General features: G+C 26.6%; 1 protein-coding gene across 13 annotated transcripts in view; it reads right to left on the bottom strand.

The window, feature by feature from the left end:
• Window positions 1–20,239, bottom strand: part of LOC141527644 (uncharacterized) — a 23,459-nt gene extending 3,220 nt beyond the window's left edge. For 3 of the 13 annotated variants that reach the window (XM_074243217.1, XM_074243306.1, XM_074243315.1), the window contains exons 1-6: window positions 20,148–20,239; window positions 3,846–3,960; window positions 3,587–3,649; window positions 2,467–2,888; window positions 857–1,067; window positions 50–280 (exon numbers count right to left, since the gene is read on the bottom strand). In XM_074243217.1, coding sequence (XP_074099318.1) covers window positions 50–280; window positions 857–1,067; window positions 2,467–2,468 — 444 coding nt within the window. In that variant the 5' untranslated portion in view covers window positions 2,469–2,888; window positions 3,587–3,649; window positions 3,846–3,960; window positions 20,148–20,239. Of the gene's footprint in view, window positions 1–49; window positions 281–856; window positions 1,068–2,466; window positions 2,889–3,586; window positions 3,650–3,845; window positions 3,961–4,032; window positions 4,273–20,147 lie in introns of those variants that run through there. The other 10 variants (XM_074243240.1, XM_074243247.1, XM_074243263.1 and 7 more) reach the window with 10 other exon arrangements.

The raw sequence follows: 20,239 nt of genomic DNA, 5'->3' as shown, positions 1-20,239 counted from the left end.
AGTATAATCTACAATTATGTGCATAAATAATTAATTATTTATTTTTTACCTGCATAGGACTGTGGTCAACTTTGTCAATACCGTCTGCTTGTTGGTTTCCACCCAAGATTGCTGTCAATACTCTCAAGCCCATTGTCAGAAGATTTGCCCATGGACTTGAAGGCGCACCGTCATCGATATCATTCTTGCTTGGTCCGGTGATACTGGCTGTTGGTCCCAGTAACATTTGCATCACCATTCCCAACATATTTGACCATGAAAATCCAGTCCCATTTGTTTCCTAATAAAAAATAATTTTTTTCTGTTAATAAATTTTGAAATAAGTAGTTTTTTGAATCAAAAAAATCATTTTGAAGAGTTTTAATGTTTCAAATCAAGAAGAAAATTTTTTCTATCACGTTGAATTTAATTAAATAATTTAAATCAATTATTCTCTTTTTTAGATAGTTAGTTGATGTTATTTACGAAATTTTAAGCAGAACTTGTAAATAAAAATTATCAAGTCATAGTAATAAATTATAACGGAAATTTCATAATTTTTTTGACAAATAAATTATAAAAAAGTGAATTTTAAAAAATTTTGTATGAAGAAATTTTGAAAAATTATGAATGTAAGTTTAAGTACGTATTTTCATATAATTTACTATTGTAGTATATTTTTTTATAAATATCTCGAAATTTTTTGAATAAACAATTATTCTTACGTGAATTTATCCTGTAAATTTTTCATTTATCGATAAAATAATTTACTCAATCACTGTAATTACTATAAATTTATTTTGTAAGTAAAATACTAATGCTTAATTTAGATTTCATACTTTAAAACTTATTTAAGCAAAAAAAAAAAAATAAGTACCTGAAGCTGATTAGAACCAATATCATCAATATCATCAAGAGCGACTTTCTTCATCGCATTAGGTTTTTCAGCGAATTTTCTTTCATCTCTAGCGTTAACCTGCTGCTGGGCATACTGCTCAGGATGATAGACAGGATGCTGGGGTAATGAAGCAGCTTGGCCCAAGGTGATAGCCACCAAGCAAAGAGCGACGAATTTATTGTACTGCATCCTAAAAGAAATGAAAAACCGAGATTAATTTAAAGTTTCTTCAGCAGACTTTCTCCTCGTCAATGGATCGTGCGTCAATATGACTCACACAAGACATTTAATATAAGTGTTAGAGGATCCTGTTTGTGGTATCCGTGTCCTACATTATTTTTTAACCACTCGGTATGTGATTAAAGGGGCATTTTTACAGTAAGGTTGATGATTGAGGAATCGACTCGAATCAATACAACACGTTCTTTAAATTTATTATTATTATTAATATTGTTATTATCATGAGTGATGAGAGTAGTCAGAAATCCTTGACCATGAAAGTGGGTCAGCTCGGTTAAGGCCATATGACGGTAAGTTCATAGCGATCACTCGTTAGCCCACTTCCAATCGTGCGGGTACATTGAACTTACTTTATACCGTTACTCATGAATCGGGTCGCGACCTACTGTCGCCTATTTTCTTACAATATTCTATAATTGCACTGATAAATATGTATTGTATGTTTATAAACAATAAACAAGAAACAATTAACATTGATCGCGTTTTCACAAATATTTATTTGGTTGAGCTTCTGTTTAATTACTCTATTTATTAATGGGTGTAATAAAAAAAGGTAAAAAGTAAATAAAATAATATTTAATAGTACAATAAAAGATTATATTTTTTTTTTTTAATAAGTGAACTATTATATTTATTATCAAGAGATACCGATTTTATGGTTTAGAAGCATATTTGCCAGTAAATTCTCATTGAAATTAAAAATAAATTAATCTTTTAAATTAAAAAATCAATTTTTATTATTGAAAATATCTAACGTTTGGAATAAAAAAAAATCAATTTAAAATATAAGAAAAATTTTAATTTATATTAAAATGAAAAATAAATTTGATTTTTTTATTGAATAGGATTTTTGAAAAATTTACGAATATAAAATTTATAAAAAATAATTGATTTATCAAATTTCTTTAAGAGTAACGTTTTAATGATAATTTAAATTTATTAAGTTACACTAAAGTTTAATTAATTAAAAAAAAAATTATTGCATAAAATTCAAGTAAGAAAATTAATTTATGAAATATTTTAAAATCCAAATTTATCAGAAAATTAATGTATATTCAATAAAATTGAATAATAAAAATTATTATGATTAGAATGATTAAATTTGAACTTTTTAAAATTTATGTAATTCAAGAAATAAATTTAACTTGTGATGGTTGAAAAAAAAAGTTACTTACTTTATAAAAATGAGTAAAAGTATTAAATTTGAATTTTAATGTAAAATTATAATAAATAATAAAAGGGTTACTAGTTATTATTCATCAAAAAGGGTTAATAAAAATTGCTAAATGTTGTTAACAAATAAAAATAAAATTATTAAAAGGGATGTTAGAAGAAAAACAAGTACTTACATAGATATTTCCAGGTAGATTACTTTGACACTGACGCTCAGTTCTGAAGATGAAATTCCTTGAGGGGTCTTCTATATAGCCTGCGTGGGGCACCGTGGGGATAAACCGTACGTCCAATGAAGGCCTGACTTTGGTACTATTTTCAATGGAAGTGGCCAATCACTCATGTACCTGTCCATCCTTAGTCGAGCCTTAAAGGTCTACTTAGCTCGATCCAACGTAATTCTATTACTTATTTCTAGTTTTAAATTATTTTTTTCTTCATTAACAATTAACGATACCGATGATTTTATTTCTCAAACCCAATCAACGGTAATCGATACCCAATAACTGTTACCAATGCTGCTATCAGTAATTTATTCTCGGTTTCAATAAATTTGAAATAAACCAACGAAATTTATAACACTGAAGTTAACCGTTAGCTGTTAATTTAAAAAATTTTTTTAATAAATTAATTACAATAAAAATTTTCACTTGTGATTTTTATTATTTTTCACTTATGAAAGTTTTGAATTTAATTTTTTTTATAATAATTTAATTACTCTAAAATTCTAAAAAAATTTTAATTTTCTGTCAACTTCAGTGTCATCAAAATTTTACTTTATTACATTAAAGTTAGCTGTCACTTGACAATTTTTTAATTTTCTTTAACGAAAAAATTTGTTCTAAAAAGTTATTTTTAAAAAATTGTATTTTTAATTTATTAAAATTTCTACAAGTCTATTTTTTTAATATTTTTTTTTTTACTATAATTTATTTGTTAAAGAAAATTAAAAAAATTGTGAAGTGACAGCTAAATTTAATGATGAAAATTAATGTAGCATATATTTGATTATTTTAAAAATTTTATAACAAGTAAATTATGGCAAAAAAAAAATTGACATCTAGAAATTTAAAAAATTAAAAAATACAATTTTTTAAAATTAATTTTTTGGAACAAATCTTTTTGTTAAAAAAAATTAAAAAATTGTCAAATGACAGCTAACTCTAATGTCATTTTTACTTTTCATAAAATGAAAATATACTTTTAAAATTACTTACTCTCTTGAATAAATTTCTAAGCTAATTTTACATTTATCTTAAAATAATAAAAGATAATAAAGACAATACAGATACTCACCGAGTAGTCTTATGTTCATACTTTTCATGGTCTAAATATTCACTGGACAATTGAATAAAAAATCTGAAAAATAAATAATAATAAGCAAGTTAATTTGATTCTTTTTTTATCAAGGAATTTATTAAGTACCTACAACATGTAATTTTAATTTACATCGTACGGTAAATAATAAATGAGGATTCAATAAATTAGGTGTTGAAAATTACTATACTGCTCTATTGTAGTATATTTATTTATGTATTTATATATAATATCCTACCGTTAACTCCCACTGGATTAAATATTGTCTTAATGATACCAAGACAAATTACTGTTCGTGACACATTGTTATTCAGTGTATCCGTTTTGTTATTTTAGGTTATGAGACGTTTGGTCTGAAAAAACATAAAAAATGTGTCGAATTAGTGGCCTAGTTGTAAATTATTCCGACTTATTACAATACCTACTCACTTTATTTTTTAACCGAGAAAATAATTAACAAAGCAATGCCATGAAAATAAAATCAAGCAAAAAATAAAACAAAAAATTCGAGATTCTTCCCGATGACTCTCTCCATCTTCTTTATTTGTATTGCTTTACTTTCTTTTCTCTCACGAGTGTAAACAATGTATATAATCGACCATGCGTATAAGGTATTCGAAACTTGCATTTAATATTTTATTGTTTTATTATTTATGTTTATATACTCATTGTTTATTTATTGCAAAGTGTTAATTTATTGTGTTTAATATATTAATTTAATAATTTATCGTGGATTTTTTGTAGTACAATTGATCATTTAAATGTAGAGGTTATGTTTTGAGAAGAAATCAATTTAAGGGAAATTTACATTTTATTTAACAAATAATTTAGATTCTAGATAATTATTTTTAATCATTGTTATTATATTTTTTTACAAATAATAATGACATTAAAGTTAGCTGTCACTTGACAATTTTTTAATTTTCTTTAAAAGAAAATTTGTTCTAAAAAATTATTTTTAAAAAATTAAATTTTTAATTTATTAAAATTTATTAAAAAGTCCATTTTTTTTAAATAATTTTATTTTGCTATAATTTATTTGTTAGCCGACGTTTTTAATTTTTTGATTTTTTTTTTTAATTATTAAATTAAAACTAAAAAATATTTTTAAAAAATTTCACGCATTGTTTTTCAAGTTTTTTACAAAAAAAATTTTTTTTTAAATCCTCATGTTAAAAATTTAAGAATCCAAAAATGGAATTTATCTAAAAAGTGTTTTTTGCGCTCTTATTTCTTACATAAAACCACATATTATGATTTATTTTTGTCATAATAAAAAATACCACAAAAAATTTGAATGCTTTTATTTAAAAAAATTTGTGGATAAAATCATTCCACAAAAAAAGTTAATAGTTACACAAGAAAATCTTGAAATTTCCTAAAAATTAAATGAAATATTTTACCACCGTTACATTTAATATTTTTAACACAACAGGTTTTGATTTTAAAGTGTCCAGTGCTAGTATATTTAACTGGACTCCAGTTATTTTTTTAAATTCAGGTTTTTCCTGGAACATTTAAGATGCATCTTAAGTTTTATGCCTCGTAGTTTTTAAATTTTACAGCTTTTTCTTAAAAAAATCTCCAAACTTTTATAAAAATTCTATAAATATTCAAATGTAAATTATCTTCAGAGTCGTGAATTAATTTAAAATTCACATAGAATTAGTTTAATTTCAACATTAAATTTCTCCAAAAAATGAAAATCATCAAAAAGGTCTTTAAATTAAGAGTTTTTGGTCGTAATGGTTATATTGAAATTACAGAATATAAAAAGTGTATCAAGCAAGCATAATAATTAAACTTGATAAATAAACATAATAAAAATTTCCAAGCATAAAGATAAATTGTGAATGATAAAAAGAGAAAATTGGTCCTTATTAACGCGTGGATCAAGTGTTTTATATAAAATACCGATCATAAAATAACCATTTCCTGTCATTCAAGTCCTTACTTCTTGAAAGTCACTACTCTGATGGACAGATCATACAAAAGAATGAAAAATATTCATAGAAGAATTTTCTTCAAAAATTTATACAAATTTTTATACGAAGTCAATTTTTTGTTATTAATTTTTTTAAATAAAATTTGGTAGTAAAATTTTCCAAATTAATAATAATATTTCAAACAATTAGTATCAAATAACTAATATTGTTCAAATAGAGGTATTAATTAAAAAAGGAAATAAAATGTCATAACTTGAAGGTCAGAATGCAAAAGAGCATGTGAATAGTAAATGCCATTGCGATAAAAAATATATACCCCCTTAAAATACTCGATACCGTTAGAGAAATTGATCATCGTACCACTATAATAAATCGAAATAAACACCCCATAAATAACATAATGTATACCTTTATGTGACTAATAATAAATAAAATAATCAATCATCTAGATCTTGAAGATATTATTTATTTTTTATCTTACGACTATTTTTAAAAGGCAAAAATAAATAATCAGACTCTCAGCTGTCCTGATTGCAGCCTTCAATATCGAGTAAAGCCACAAAGTTGCTCAGAAACTATTAGCTAGATCCTGCTAATAAGAAGAGCATCTCACATCCCGCTAGTGGAACAGTTATGATGAATCTCATTCTGAGCACCGAGAGCCAAATGAATGAACTCATCTAATGAAAATACCTCAAATATTTTGAAAAAACAAAAGCACTGGACTCTGGACTTGCGGCGGAAAAAGATGAGAGTACTAATGGGGAGAATAACAAGGCAAATTATGTAAACCAATGAAGCGATGCAAAGAGACCACAGGAAAAAGTGATAATTTTTTACTAATTCATAAACTTTGGTAAAAACATTATGTTTGTCTTCGAAAACCGAGGATTTTTATTTTAGTATGAACACTCCTATGTGTATTGAAGAAATAAGTCGTCCCGTTAATTTAAATCCGCATACCAAGTGCATTAACCAGTCCTAACGATCGGTTATAAACATCTGCTTAATGCCCAGAAGGATTGTAAATATTTAACCTTTCAGCTTACAATAAACTAATGGTTAAACAGTTAAATGTGTTAACTGCGAAAGAAATTCTTAATTGGCTTATTTTAATTTGAATTGATTTATAATTTATTTTTATTGATCCGATTGGAACTCAACATTTTTATGAACGGTGACAGTAATTTATTACAACGCTCAATTTATCGAAGAATAGAAAAACTAAAAGTAACTTTTTTTATAAATTAAAGACAATTTTTAAGGTTTTTCTGCCATGGTCATGCACAGTAAAAAATTTTGCGTCATTGCGTCAAAAAACTTAGTGTTAAAAATTTTTGTGTTAAATATTTAACAGTTTGATGTATAAATTTAACATTTTTTCTGTTAAATCAACACAAAAAGTGTTAAATATTTAACACAAAATTTGTTGACGCAATAATGCAAAATTTTTTACCGTGTAGTTGGGGAAGTGAATTACGAAAAGGTATATGAAGAAAAAGTTATAGAACTTTTAATCTTCGTAAATTATTGAAAATTTGATCAATGTTTATACAAAATAATAAAAATTAATTTGAGTTGAAAAAATAGTAAAATATTCGTCGCTTATAAAACCTAGTTGAAAAGATCAGCTGTCCTATATCAAACATAACTGCGTAATTTTAAAACCTAATTTTTTTCAGTATTGCTGCATTTTTTAATACTTTAAATAAACAATCTGATGTTTTTTTTCTTACAAATATTTCTTTTATATTTCTTCTTTGTCTAGATAAAATTTTTTATCAATTTAAAATTTAAGTTTTTTTCATAGAAAGAAATTTTGAAAAAATCTAAAAATTTTTCAGTCACTATATTTTGAAATAAGTTCGCTGAAATATAGAAAGGAAATTAATTACAAATTTTAGTTAACTATTATCTATAGACATTCTAAGATGATTAATTTTTTTTTTATTGTCAAGGTAAAAGTTCCGATTTTTTGTTTTTATTTAAAAAAAATATACAATAGTAATGATTGATATGAAAACGTTAGTAGCTTACAGTATTAAGAAATAGATAAATATTTTAATAGATTAATAATTGCAGAAATGGATGGTTGTTAAATAAAATTGATTTTTAATGTGAAAATTGAAGAAGATTTGCTTTTATTTGTTAAATAATTTGCAAAGCACATGATTGAAGGCGCTTATATGATGAAAAAATACTTTCCATAATGAAAATTGTTAATTTTCAAAAACTAAAAATAATTAATCGATTTTTCAATCATTGCTGGATAAATTATTATATTTTGTATCAATTTTTATCAATTAATATATCAGTATATAATTGATTTGACGAAAAGCCATCGACAAAAATTCATTTTAGCTGAACCAAAAATTTTAAAAAACATAATTAAAACGTAAATTTTCATAATCTGAAGTCTAATAAAACAAACACTGGTCAATCAAAAATTTAATAAGTATATTTGCAGCCTTGATTGTGTAACGTATGACTGCCCACATAAAGTTTGATAAGAGAAAGGTAAAATTGAAATCAGAAAAAGATGACACTGAGAAACAGACAGTTAATATTGAGAAGCGAATGTATCGTGTTGTGAAGATCGAATGATTGAAGAATTTTTAAAAACGATAATTACCAGTAGCAACAAAGCGAAAGGTAATTGGTACTTTGGCATCTAATCTCTCAGGAATGCAACTTTTTATGAATTTTAACAATACTGTGCTAAATTATTGCCAATAATCATTTTGTTCTCATTCTTTCCACCCTAAAGTTTTTACCTCTAGTTATTTTTATTGCTGTTGCTTATTTATTACCCTAAATTTACAGAAATAATGACCTTGCTTAGATGCCAGGTTTCAGATGATCGTAATCGAGCTTGGACAAATAATAGTGGCTCCTCGCGGTAAAAGAAGTACGCTTCAGAAGAAGACAGAAGATTGAATGAGGAGCTAATATGGAGGCTCTGTTACAGCTATTTGACACAGATAACTGGCTAGCGGGACCGGTCGCTCGATTTACATAACGATTCGTGGTGTTACAGGTTACTGGTAAACTTGTAAACACATATCTATATTGATGATATCAATGTACGATTATGGTTGTTATGTAAGTGTATGTAGACACCTGAACTGCATACAATCATAAATAATATATGAAGTTACAGTTTTTTTGTCGACGAGGATGAAAAGAAGGGCGATGAAAAGAAATACAACGTTGCATCCGACCTGCAATGGAATGCAAGAGGATTATTGAGACATTCAGATTGGAACTTCAGATATTTAACCTTCACCGACCTTGAACTATTTCTTCTCAAGTTATTCAGTTTGATTAGGATAAATGAGAAAGGGGGTTACATAATATTTGTGATGTATTTTTTTGACGAGGAAGAAGTCTGAGGAGAATATTTCAAGCTGCCCACAGCAATATCAATCGATCAAAAAAAGTCTAGCTTCAATTAAATAATTTCGCGGGATTTTTAAACTATTCCGCGTCTGAAAGATATTTTTTTGGTTTTTGGAAATTCGTAAGAGTACACAGAAGAAAAAATTTACTTCAATCAAGTAAATAATTTTGAAGAATTTCATCTTCTTGGTTTGAGAAGAAAAATTCTTTAACTAAGAAGTTTTTCTTGGTTAAAGTAAATTCAAAAAATTTTTATCTTGATTCAAGACACTGAAACTCTTCAAAATTATTTTCTTGGTTGAAGAATTTTTCTCTTGATTCAAGTTAACTTTTTTTTCAGTGTATGCTCGAGTCTTATCATCATGTTTTTTCCTGATCACTAGTGAAAATCATGATGAGAATTTTTTACTATTGACTTGTTATAGACAGAGCGCAAAAGCGCAACGAAGCGCGTGGCTGACAAAGAAGTCCGAGCGCCGCGTTTGTTTTTCATGATACTTTTGAAAATATTTTCCCTGTAAATTTGTCAGTTTTCCTACATACTAAATTAAAATTTTTTTAAATATAAAAATTTTATTGAACAATTTTTAGGTCTAAAATTTACGAGAGCATTATTAAAGAATTTCTTAAAATCTCCCATTGAATCTGACAATTTTGTTGAAAATTTTGGAAGTTCCAGGCTAATCCCAGTTAAGACTCCTACATGGTTCACGACAGAAAAATTTGGGGAAGTTTAAACTTTTTAAAAATAATTAATTGACTACATCGCTTTAACGTGAGGTACAGTTCTATCAATGCGGAAAAATGATTAATTTAGACTGAAAATTGTATTTACGAGCTTACCAAGCATCGAAGATAAGTGAACTGTTGAGTTAAGCACGGTTATGGGGCTTTTATACTGATAAAAAAGTTAACAACAAAAGAAAAAAGCTTGAATGAAGAATACCATTTTGAAAAAAAATGAATTTCTTTAATAAAAAAAAAAAAAAAAAACTTGAGCTAAGAAATTATTCTTGGTTAAGAGCAGTTGATAGTTAATTCTCAAACGTGTTTCGCTCTTCGATTGATAGTTTAATTATTTAATTATGCATAAATATACCAAAATACCGATTGCAATTAAATGTTTTTTGAATGAAAATGCAAAAAGAAGTTGAAGCTTGAAATTTTCAGTATTCTGAGATAAAATTTAATACACAATGATTGTTCAACACCGAAACAAAATTTTCTTCAACGCAGTATTCTACTTTGGACGCTACAAAAAACTACTTTGAAGAGCAGTTGATAGTTAATTATCAAATGTGTTTTTAATTAAATTATCTATCGAAGAGCGAAGCGCTTTTTTATAAAATTTTTATTTATTTATGTATAAAATGCGTTTTAAGATTCCATTTGTTGTACAAGTATGACAGAAATACTTTTGTTTGTCCAATAGAGGGCGAGAGAAAAAAAAGTGTAAACCCTTCTTCCTTTTTAAGCAAATTGTTATTGGTTCAAGATTTTTTCTCTTAGTTCAAATCAACTTTTTTTTTATTCATTAACTTTGACGTTAAAATGGATTGACTGCTAATTATTTCTATCCAGAAAGATATGACTGCTACGAAAAATATTTTTTAAAATATTTCTAATTGTCTCAGAAGTTTCAAGTGTTAAAATTGTTTACTTGATGTTTTTAATATGCTATACGTTTAATCTTCGTTCTATATTTTGACTTGGGATAATGATCCAATTTGACCGGTAAGCTTAGCTAAGTTTGACGAGGGGGCGGTATCTATTCCGGGCGCGTGTATTTCTAAAATTAAACGACGCAAAACGAGACGCCACCCGCTGTTCCAACATAACCATAGGCATAACGTCAACTCTCTCTTTCTCTCGCGTTTATAATGGTACTTATTTCTCGAATATATATTATCTTACTCTCTTACGTTTCTTCAACACCATCACGGGCTGAGAGAGTTATCTATATACACCGTTTCCTGTGTTTCGCGACTTACTCTGCCATCACGCAGATCAGTTCATTAGCTGCGACACGGTTTGAGGTACTCCAAAAAATGAGTAAAAATCAACATCTAACGGCTACTGCGAATAAAGTGCTTACGAAAGTGAGACGAGACATTATGAAAACCGAGTCATTGCTGAATTACACACCGGAAGTTGGTATATCCCTAATTGTATACACCAAACGATGTTTAACTCTTGGAAACTATTTATTCATTACAAGCAGCTCAAAAATTTCACACTCGAAAATTTCCGGTTTTTGTTGTGGTTGAAAAGCTTTTATCACTATATGGACGTACTTAAGTCACACAAAGATTCTCTATAGGTCCCACTATTCACGAAAAGAAAATTAATTTAATTCAAGCACGGAAAAAAAAAAAAAAAAACTAGAAAAATTACAGTTCGAAATAACATTTTTCAAAATTCAAACATTAAATGTTAATTTTCAGAGCTTTCAATGTAAATATTACATTCTACAATGTAATTTTTATGAAATCTATAACAATTACAATCTAAAACTGTAATTTTTCCACACAGAAAAAAAGATTCACTTGTCAAAAAAATATTTTTCTTCGTAATTATTTTCTTGAGCGAAAAAAAATTTTTTTTGACAAGAAATTTCACTTATTCCAACAAAATTAATTTTCATGCTTTAAGAAGTCGTATCTTGATCCAAGAAAATTGATTTAAGTCAAAAAAATCTTCTTGGTTTGAGAAAATTTAGCCTTTGGCTCCAAAAAATTTTGTTCTTGATAGAAGTAAATTTTCTTGCTTTGAGAAAATTTCTATCTTGTGTATACATTAACTTTGAAACTCAAAAGATTTTCCGACACAACTTTAGAAGCACATTTGAAAAATAGATTATTATGAAACCTACTAAAAATTGATTGTAGAAAATAAAATTTTCTGCAGTTTACCAATTTCAAAAAATTATTTATAATTATTATATTATGGCGCCTTAGACCACAATAAATATTTAAATAATTTATCTTTGGGCTGAAGAAATAATAATATTTACGCATTAAAATATTTACGATTCAGCATTAATCAGTTATCGAAGTCTTTGAGAGTAAGTCGATGATTTCTTAAGAAAAAATAATAAATAAAAAAAAACACCTAAAAACAGTATGCATTTCCTTAAAGCGGAATAATATTTATACAAGAATGGTACAAGTGAGCCTGGATTATTGCCAAGATTTCTCTTAACACTTACGAACGTCAAAATATCTGTCTAATAAAAATAATATTACAATAGAAACGTTTTAGTCAAATCGTCATTGAAATTCTGTAGCCTGAAATTCTTCGCGTTAAAATTCTATGGCAAGTAGTAATTTTTCGGAGTTAATTTTTTTTTTAATATTAAGAAATAAAATAAAGGGGTCATCACATTTGAAGCGTTCGAAAAATATGCTGAGTGCTTCAATATTTTTCTTTTTATCCGGAAACGGAAAAGTAACAGCGCGTCCTATTAATAACAGTAAAGAAGATATTTCAATGAATCGAAATAAATCGTGAAGGGGTTAGGCACATCCGCGAGCGCCCAATGGGACAGAATAAATCTATCTATTTATATATATATATATATATATATATATATATATATATATATATATATATATATGTATACATATGCATGTATTTTAGTATATAGATAGATTTAAAAGCTCCGCGCGTGCGTAAGTGCTGGAAAGCTCGGCGTAACGCACCCGCACGTCTTCGTGAAAGTGAATGAAGTTTTTGAGACAGTCAGTACGCAGCTGGCATTCGTCTTTGAGTTTTGTTCTCCTAAATCTTCCCTCTAACAATATCATATTTTTTTCCCTCAGTCTCCAACCATCAAAACTACATTAATATTTCTCTTTTGTCTTTGTTTTTTCGCTGTTTGGGGTAAATAACTACATTTTTAATATAAACAATATTTATTATACTTTTTTAAAATTTAATAAATGACTAATTAATAACAAATCTGATTGACTAATTATTTTATTAACCTTCTTACTTCATTAATTAATCTAAGTTGAATTTTAACTGATACTAAAAATGCTGAGATTAATGAGTAATTTATTGCATGGATTTTTTGAGATTAACTTATTAATTATAAGTTATAAACATTTTATTCGTTTGGAAAAAAGATTAAAATTATCGTGACAGAAAGACACTAGGGTAAAAAATAAAATAAAAATAAAAATTTTGTAATTTGAATAAAAATCTTTTGAAATGAATATTTCCAATCATTTTTAAGTACTAAAAAATTTTTTAGTAATTTTTTAATGAAATAAAATACACAAAATTTCAATTAACCCGGTTACATTATTATTTTTATCATAAATGTTTCTTGAGTGTTTTTGTCGAAAAAAGTTCTTTAAATTATTTGATCTTTTTCTTTTTCAATTTGTGTTCGTTGTTTATTATAAGCTTTTACTTAGAAGTTTCGCGAAATGTTTCATTTATATCTTAAAAATTTATATTTTTATTTTAAGTTTTGAAGACGTAATTACTGAAATTCTTTTGTAAAAAATTTTTTTTGTCGTTTCTTATTATTATTATTATTATTATTTTTTTTTTTTTTTGGTAAATATGCAGAAATGGGACTTCACCTATTTTTTAGTGTAAAAAACCAAAAAATTGTTTTTTTTTTGAATATTTTTTTTTTTTCGAATTATTTTTCTTCATATCGTGACGATGCTATTTTTTCCGGATATTGAAATATTTTTTTTCTTAAAGAGCGATATAAATAGAATAAATTAGAAAAAAAAATTCAGAATATCATAATTTGAAAATTTTTGAACTTTCCAATTAAAAAAGAAATCAGAATATTCAATTTTCATAATTTTGATCATTTTTATTATAATTCGCCTTGAAAAAGAACAATTTGAAAAACAAAAATCAATTTTTCGATCTTTTATTTTATTTCAATTTTAACTAAAAGAGGTGGAGTCTCACTTCCCCATAATTACCGTTTTATTTAGGCAAGTTATGTCGAAAAATAGCATCGGCTCGAAAGTTTATAAGTATATAATTTTTTTTTTTGAAATGTTGTCGATTCATTCTATAAATCAATACTGATTTTGAGTTCAAAGATGATCAAGATCTTGAATTTTGTAAATTTTACCGAAATAACTTTACAGTCGTGAAAGACAGCTTAAATCTTTTAAATAAATTTCAAATTACACATAATTATCTTCAATTAAAGCTATTATTTGTCCTTGATGGTTTTTTCAATTCATTTCGTGACCATAAAAATTTGAAAAAATTTTCTAACAAATGCATTTTGGGTCTTTATCTTCAAAATTCTTATATTTCATCACGAATTCTATTATTTTCTTCATAATCGTTTAAGAAATCTACCTATTCATGTTGGGTGTGACCGAATGGCAGGGTTTTTATTTTAATAGATGATAAAAAAAAATTTATAATGAATTTTGTTAATTAAAAAAAAATTCGGTTTCAAACAATTAATTATATATTAAAAATTTTCAATGCTAATTTGCTTTAATAGTAGTTAATAATAATTTAACAGTGAATTTAATTCCTTTTTTTAACGTGTATAAAGATGACGAGAGAGAAGAAAATTATGAAAGTATCTGAGTTCAAAAATTTAGTTTCAGAGCAACTAATGAACGATATGACTCAATTAAAAAAAAAAAAAAAAAATTTACCTAAATTTTTAGAATAGAAAAATATGTTTTCAATTTTCTTAATTGTTGCCACTTATTCTTCTTTTTAAATAAATTACCATTGACATTAGGAGTTAAATTTTGATGAATGTCTTTCATGACAAAAAATAAAATAAATCCAAGGCATTTTCAACAAGAAAAAAAATGTTTGTGGCATATTGTTAGTGACAGTCGGTTCCAGATAATTTCTTCTCTTAGTCGCCAAGCGGGCCACCGGGATGAAACTCTGCCGAAGATAATAAAATGGAAAATGGAAGAAATAAACAAATGAAACAACAACGAAAAATAAGAGAATAATGAGTGTAGATTAAAAAGAAAAAAAAGGTGCAAGAAGATAATGAGGGAAAATGAGAGAAGAATGATGCCTTGGCTTAAAGCTCAACATCAGATAATCGACGGGGATAAGAGTTAGACGAGACATGGTATAGCGGGTGTGGATGAAATTTTGGCGTCTACGTGTCGACTATGCCAATCCAAACAAATAAAACATTTCTGGAAGTAATGTAGTTTAAGAGCCAAGCCAGATCAAGCGGAGAATAAACAATTGAATATAGAAAATCACACTGAAGTAGACCAACGCAAAAAGACAAGAGTTTTAATGTATATTTTTACTCCAATTTTTATTGAGAGTATTTTTAGGCTTCGTTGCTATATTTATTGCAGATTAGCATAGCGATAGGGCTTTTAATTTTTGATGCAAGTTTTTAACTTTTTTTAATGCATGCTCATGTTTAGTGTACTGAATATTGATGCAACTAAATTTTATAGGGCAGTTGCGTTTATATCACGGACAGATTTTAATTTTTAGTCGTAAAAGAGATTCTAATTATAGACGTGTATATCTTAAACGGTTTCACATAACTATTAAACTAAAATATCGGAAGTGTTGAATTTCTGTTTCCTTGAACGAAACTAATCCTAGATAAGGCTATAATTAAACTCATTCATTTTATTTTTTATGTATTTTTAAAATAGTGATTCAGCAAGTGGAGGAGAAATTTTTCTATTGCAAAGCGAATTCTTCAATCCTATCAATATTTTTAATAATAATAGTATTAATTAAATTTTTTTGGAAGGATGGATAAATTATCAAAATAAAAGTCCAGTGTGAGAATTTGTACACTGAAAAAAAAACTAATTTGAATCAAGAGAAAAATTCTTGAACCAAGAAAATAATTTTGAAGAATTTAATTGTCTTCAATCAAGATGAAAAATTCTTAAATTAAGTAAAATTTCTTGGTTTAAGAATTTTTCTACTCAAATCAAGAAGATGAAATTCTTTAAAATTATTTACTTGATTCAAGTAAATTTTTTTTTCTTTGTACGCAACCAGGTGGTCTAAGTTGTAGTTGTATTTTCGTGGAAACTGCAACAACATGCTTCAACATTTGAATTGTTAGAGTTGGCGGTGACTAAAAAGACGCAGCCGCTATGTTTGAAACAAGCTGTAAATCTTGGAATAATTATTCTATCCTTCACTTATAATATTTTATGGTGATTACGTGTGATGTGTGGAGAAAATAATGTCTCACTTCTAATTTGTGTCGTCACTGTAAGCTGTTACTTTTATAACACTGGTATTGTCATTGATATTGTTGTGTATTTTTCTGTATTAATCAGATATTTATCACTCATTTATTATGAATAATGATTTGGTCCAAATTTTCATCGAGACAAATTTTTTATCAATATAAAAAATTCGACATTAGATGAATTTGTTAATTTTATTATTATTATCCGTAAATTTTTTTTTTTTATAGGGCGATAAGTGGCTTTTTTGGCCTGATCTGATCATAAGAAGTCATTAAAGACTTTTTGTGAAATTAAAAAAATTATTTATTATAATTTTTCAATTTTTTGAATTAAATATGTTGGATTAAACGAAAATTGGCTTAGTAGTTAATTAAACTAAAACCAGTGACGGATAAACTTAAAAAAGATATGATTTCTACTTGAGAACTCTCTTGTAAAGAGACGATTTAGCGATTATACGCCCTCTTTCGAAGATTTTAAACACTACTTTCAATTAAAAAATTATATAGACCATATATAACTATATTAAGTCTGATACAGGCATATTAGGTCATATCAAGAATCATATGTCGACATATCAAGTCATTAATGGACAGACCAAGCCTTCAGATATGGTTATATAAAATAAATTTTTCTTGGGTGTGACCTAGGTTGATTAATTAGTGTATTAGGAGTTTATTGTTATTATTATTATTTAAATTTGAATAGAAACAATTAATCATAATTATTACGGCGAGTATTATTTAATTTTCATTATTGTATTTATTTAATTAATATTATATTATTATTACTGAACGTTTGATTAAATTAAAAATTTAAGAGTGTGAGAAATTATTTTGAAGCTCAGCGACTTATAATTATTATTATTTTTGTTGTTCTTAATATAAAAAAGTTTTTTACAGGAAATAAGGTAGATGAGGATTTGTCTTTTTCCGCTTTGCTGCCGTTAAAATTAAAGTTCGCCAGCAAAGGGGAACAGGCCGATTTTTTTCTACTTAACAACTAGCTAACTATTTCATAGCGATTTAATAATTCTGTGAATTGAAAATACTAACAATCATAATTAAAAACTTATAGTTTATAAATAAACGAACAATGTTCTAAACAAAATTTTAATTGGAAACTATGAGGATAATTGTGTATAAATAAACGAATTTAATTCTAATTAGAGTTGTTAAATGTGAAGAAGAAGACAAGAAGGCCTATTATTAATTTTAATACCGCCAAGAATCAGATATGAAGTCTATAGTAGTGTTAAGGAGGTAAAGACGTATCAAAACGGTTTAGCTTAAGAATATTTCCACATACATGTAGACATCCAAGCCAATGCATATATGAGAGCCTTAGAAAGAACCTATCGTCGTTAGGATTAACGGCCTATTCCCGACTTCGTATTCTATTCGAGGTATTTCCGTCACATGTTTTGAGTGTTAGTAGACGGTGTTCTGTGTTTGAGCCGCCCTCGCTTTACATTACTCCAAGAAACGTGTTCCTCGCCTAGACCGTGTTACAATAATATAATGTCTATGCTTGCCGACGCGGAATTAAATCAAGCGTTCTTAGGAAGCTTTTTAGTAAATAAAACAACAAGATCATCACAATATCATAGCGGTTAATGTTAAATTAAAACAACTTCCATGCATCATTGCCTCGTAAACAACCAAGAAGTATGCTTGGACTCCTGATAAATAGTTTTAAACTCCGCCATTTTTTTGCAACAAAACTATCGATAATTAATTGCTTCAGCAAAACCAAAACATGCATTGTGAATCATTGTTCACTATCAAGTTATCAAGATATAACTTTCATTTGCGTTAACATTAACAGTTGGCTCGTTCACCACCTCTTATTTTATAACAGTATAATATGTATATTTATATAAAATAGATGCAAACATGAGTTAAGTTAATGCTTCGTGTTTGGGCGTGACGACACTCGTCTTGATACCCCCGACATTTGATTGGCAAAGTTAAATCTCTATATCCACCTACGCTTTTATTTGGAAATTTATACTTATACTTTTGCAGCTGCTTCTACTGCTTCGATGTTTGGTGTAAATATACAAACTTTACATCTATAAATTTTATACAAATATAAAAATGTTTGTATATAAAAATATGCTTCATGTAACACTGAATTATTAAAAGAAATACTAAGAAGTACCCCGTGCTAAAAAAAATTCTAATTCAAAATTAATTTAACATTGAAATTTATATTTTGACAAAAATATTAATTAGTTTTGAGATCAATCCAAATTTGAAGTTGATTTGTAAATAGAAATTAGCACGCCTGTAGAAATTTCGATTCTGTTTTACAATTTTAATAAAGAATTAAGAATATTTTAATAGATAAAATTTATCCTAAATATTTTCAAGTTGTTATTAATATTTTAAAGCAGGATCGAAATTTCTACAGGCGTGCTAATTTCTATTTACAAATCAATTTCAAATTTGAATTGATCTCAAAACTAATTCATATTTGTGTCAAAATATGAATTTCAATCTTAAATTCATTTTGAATCAAAACTTTTTTTTTGCACGGGACGCGATAATATACAAACTGAAAAATTTTGCGTCAATGCGTCAAAAAATTTTTGTGTTAAATATTTAACACTTTTTTATATTAATTTAACACAGTAAATGTTAAATTTACACATAAAAGTGTTAAATATTTAACACAAAATTTTTTGACGTATTGACGCAAAATTTTTTACTGTGTAAATTATAAATGTTTAACATTCTTTATAAAATTTAAATGTATAGAAACTTAAATATTTTTAAATATAACAAGAGTTATGAACCAATAATTGGGTTCACGCTAAAAGTGTGCAATATTTTTTAATTTCGTGTTTCTGTCACGACTACTGTAGTGACGTAAATTATCAACCATTACATAATGAAATTTCGATCTCTCTTTGATATTCATTACCTTCACATAAATTTCATGATGTTTTTTGATATGTACTGTCATAATGCCAAAAAATATAATTTTGTTTTAGCAAATTGTTATTTTTTTCTTACTATAAAAAAAAAACTTGAATTAATTTATGGAGCTATGGTTTATTTTATGACTTTAATATTATAGAGAAACATTAACTGTCGCATATAAATATAACTTTGAATTATGTTCATCTCTAGGTACTATCGGACGTCATGGTCGTTGATTCACAGGCACTGAGCCACACATGATTCCAAATTTAGACATTTAACTTTGTAGAAATAAGAAATCATTATTAATCGTTTGAATATTTATCACTATTACTGTTGGAAAAATTTAAATGTACGGTCCCGCAAGCTTTTGGTCATATCGGATAATCTTTGTGTTATTTGGTTGTTTTTATTGTAATTATTAGAGATTTTATAAGAATTCCATTGTAGAATGTAACATTTACATTTTAAAGTAATAATTACAATCTGAAACTGTAATTTTTCCATTTTTCTTTTTTCCGTGTAGTTTTTCATGAAACTACTACTAGCAGACATTTAAAAATTTTTGATTTTTTGAATTAATAAAAATTATAAGTAAAAAAATGTTTTTAAAAAATTGCACTAAAAATTTTTCAAATTTTCTGTAAGTCAAATTTTTTCTTTTAATTTTTAATCAATATTTTTTTTTTTTTTTTTTTTTTTTTCAATAAAAAATTCTAAAAATTTTCAGACGTCGGCTAGTTTAATTTTTCTTTATTTTTCTCTATCTTTTACAGGGGTGCAAGTGAGTTAGTCGATTATATTGTAATACACGTACTTGTCGAGGTCACCAATTTGTAGGAGCTTTTACAATTGTAAATGACCATATTTACGTGTACATATTAATGTAATTTTTTTTTTTTTATTCATTCATAATATTTATTCACTTGAATTGTGTAGTGACTATTAGTAGGAGAGAGTTAACGAGAGTTTGAATGTGCATGTGTTTATCTCCACCGATCAACGGGAAGCGGGTCCATCTTTCGAGCGCGATTATAACACTATTGTAAAAATAGTTACTCACCCGGTATTTGTTAGCATTTATCAATCTCAGATCTGTTAAGTTACTCTTACAACCAATACCACCAGTACACAATTATCCTCCTTTAATAAATC

This window comes from Cotesia typhae, unplaced genomic scaffold (assembly GCF_013202065.1).
Source record: "Cotesia typhae breed Kobodo isofemale line unplaced genomic scaffold, CoteBio_Ctyphae contig_11, whole genome shotgun sequence".
Classification (NCBI taxonomy): domain Eukaryota; kingdom Metazoa; phylum Arthropoda; class Insecta; order Hymenoptera; family Braconidae; genus Cotesia; species Cotesia typhae.
Note: the sequence above shows the minus strand (reverse complement) of the source record. Positions and strands in the feature narration are given on the sequence as shown.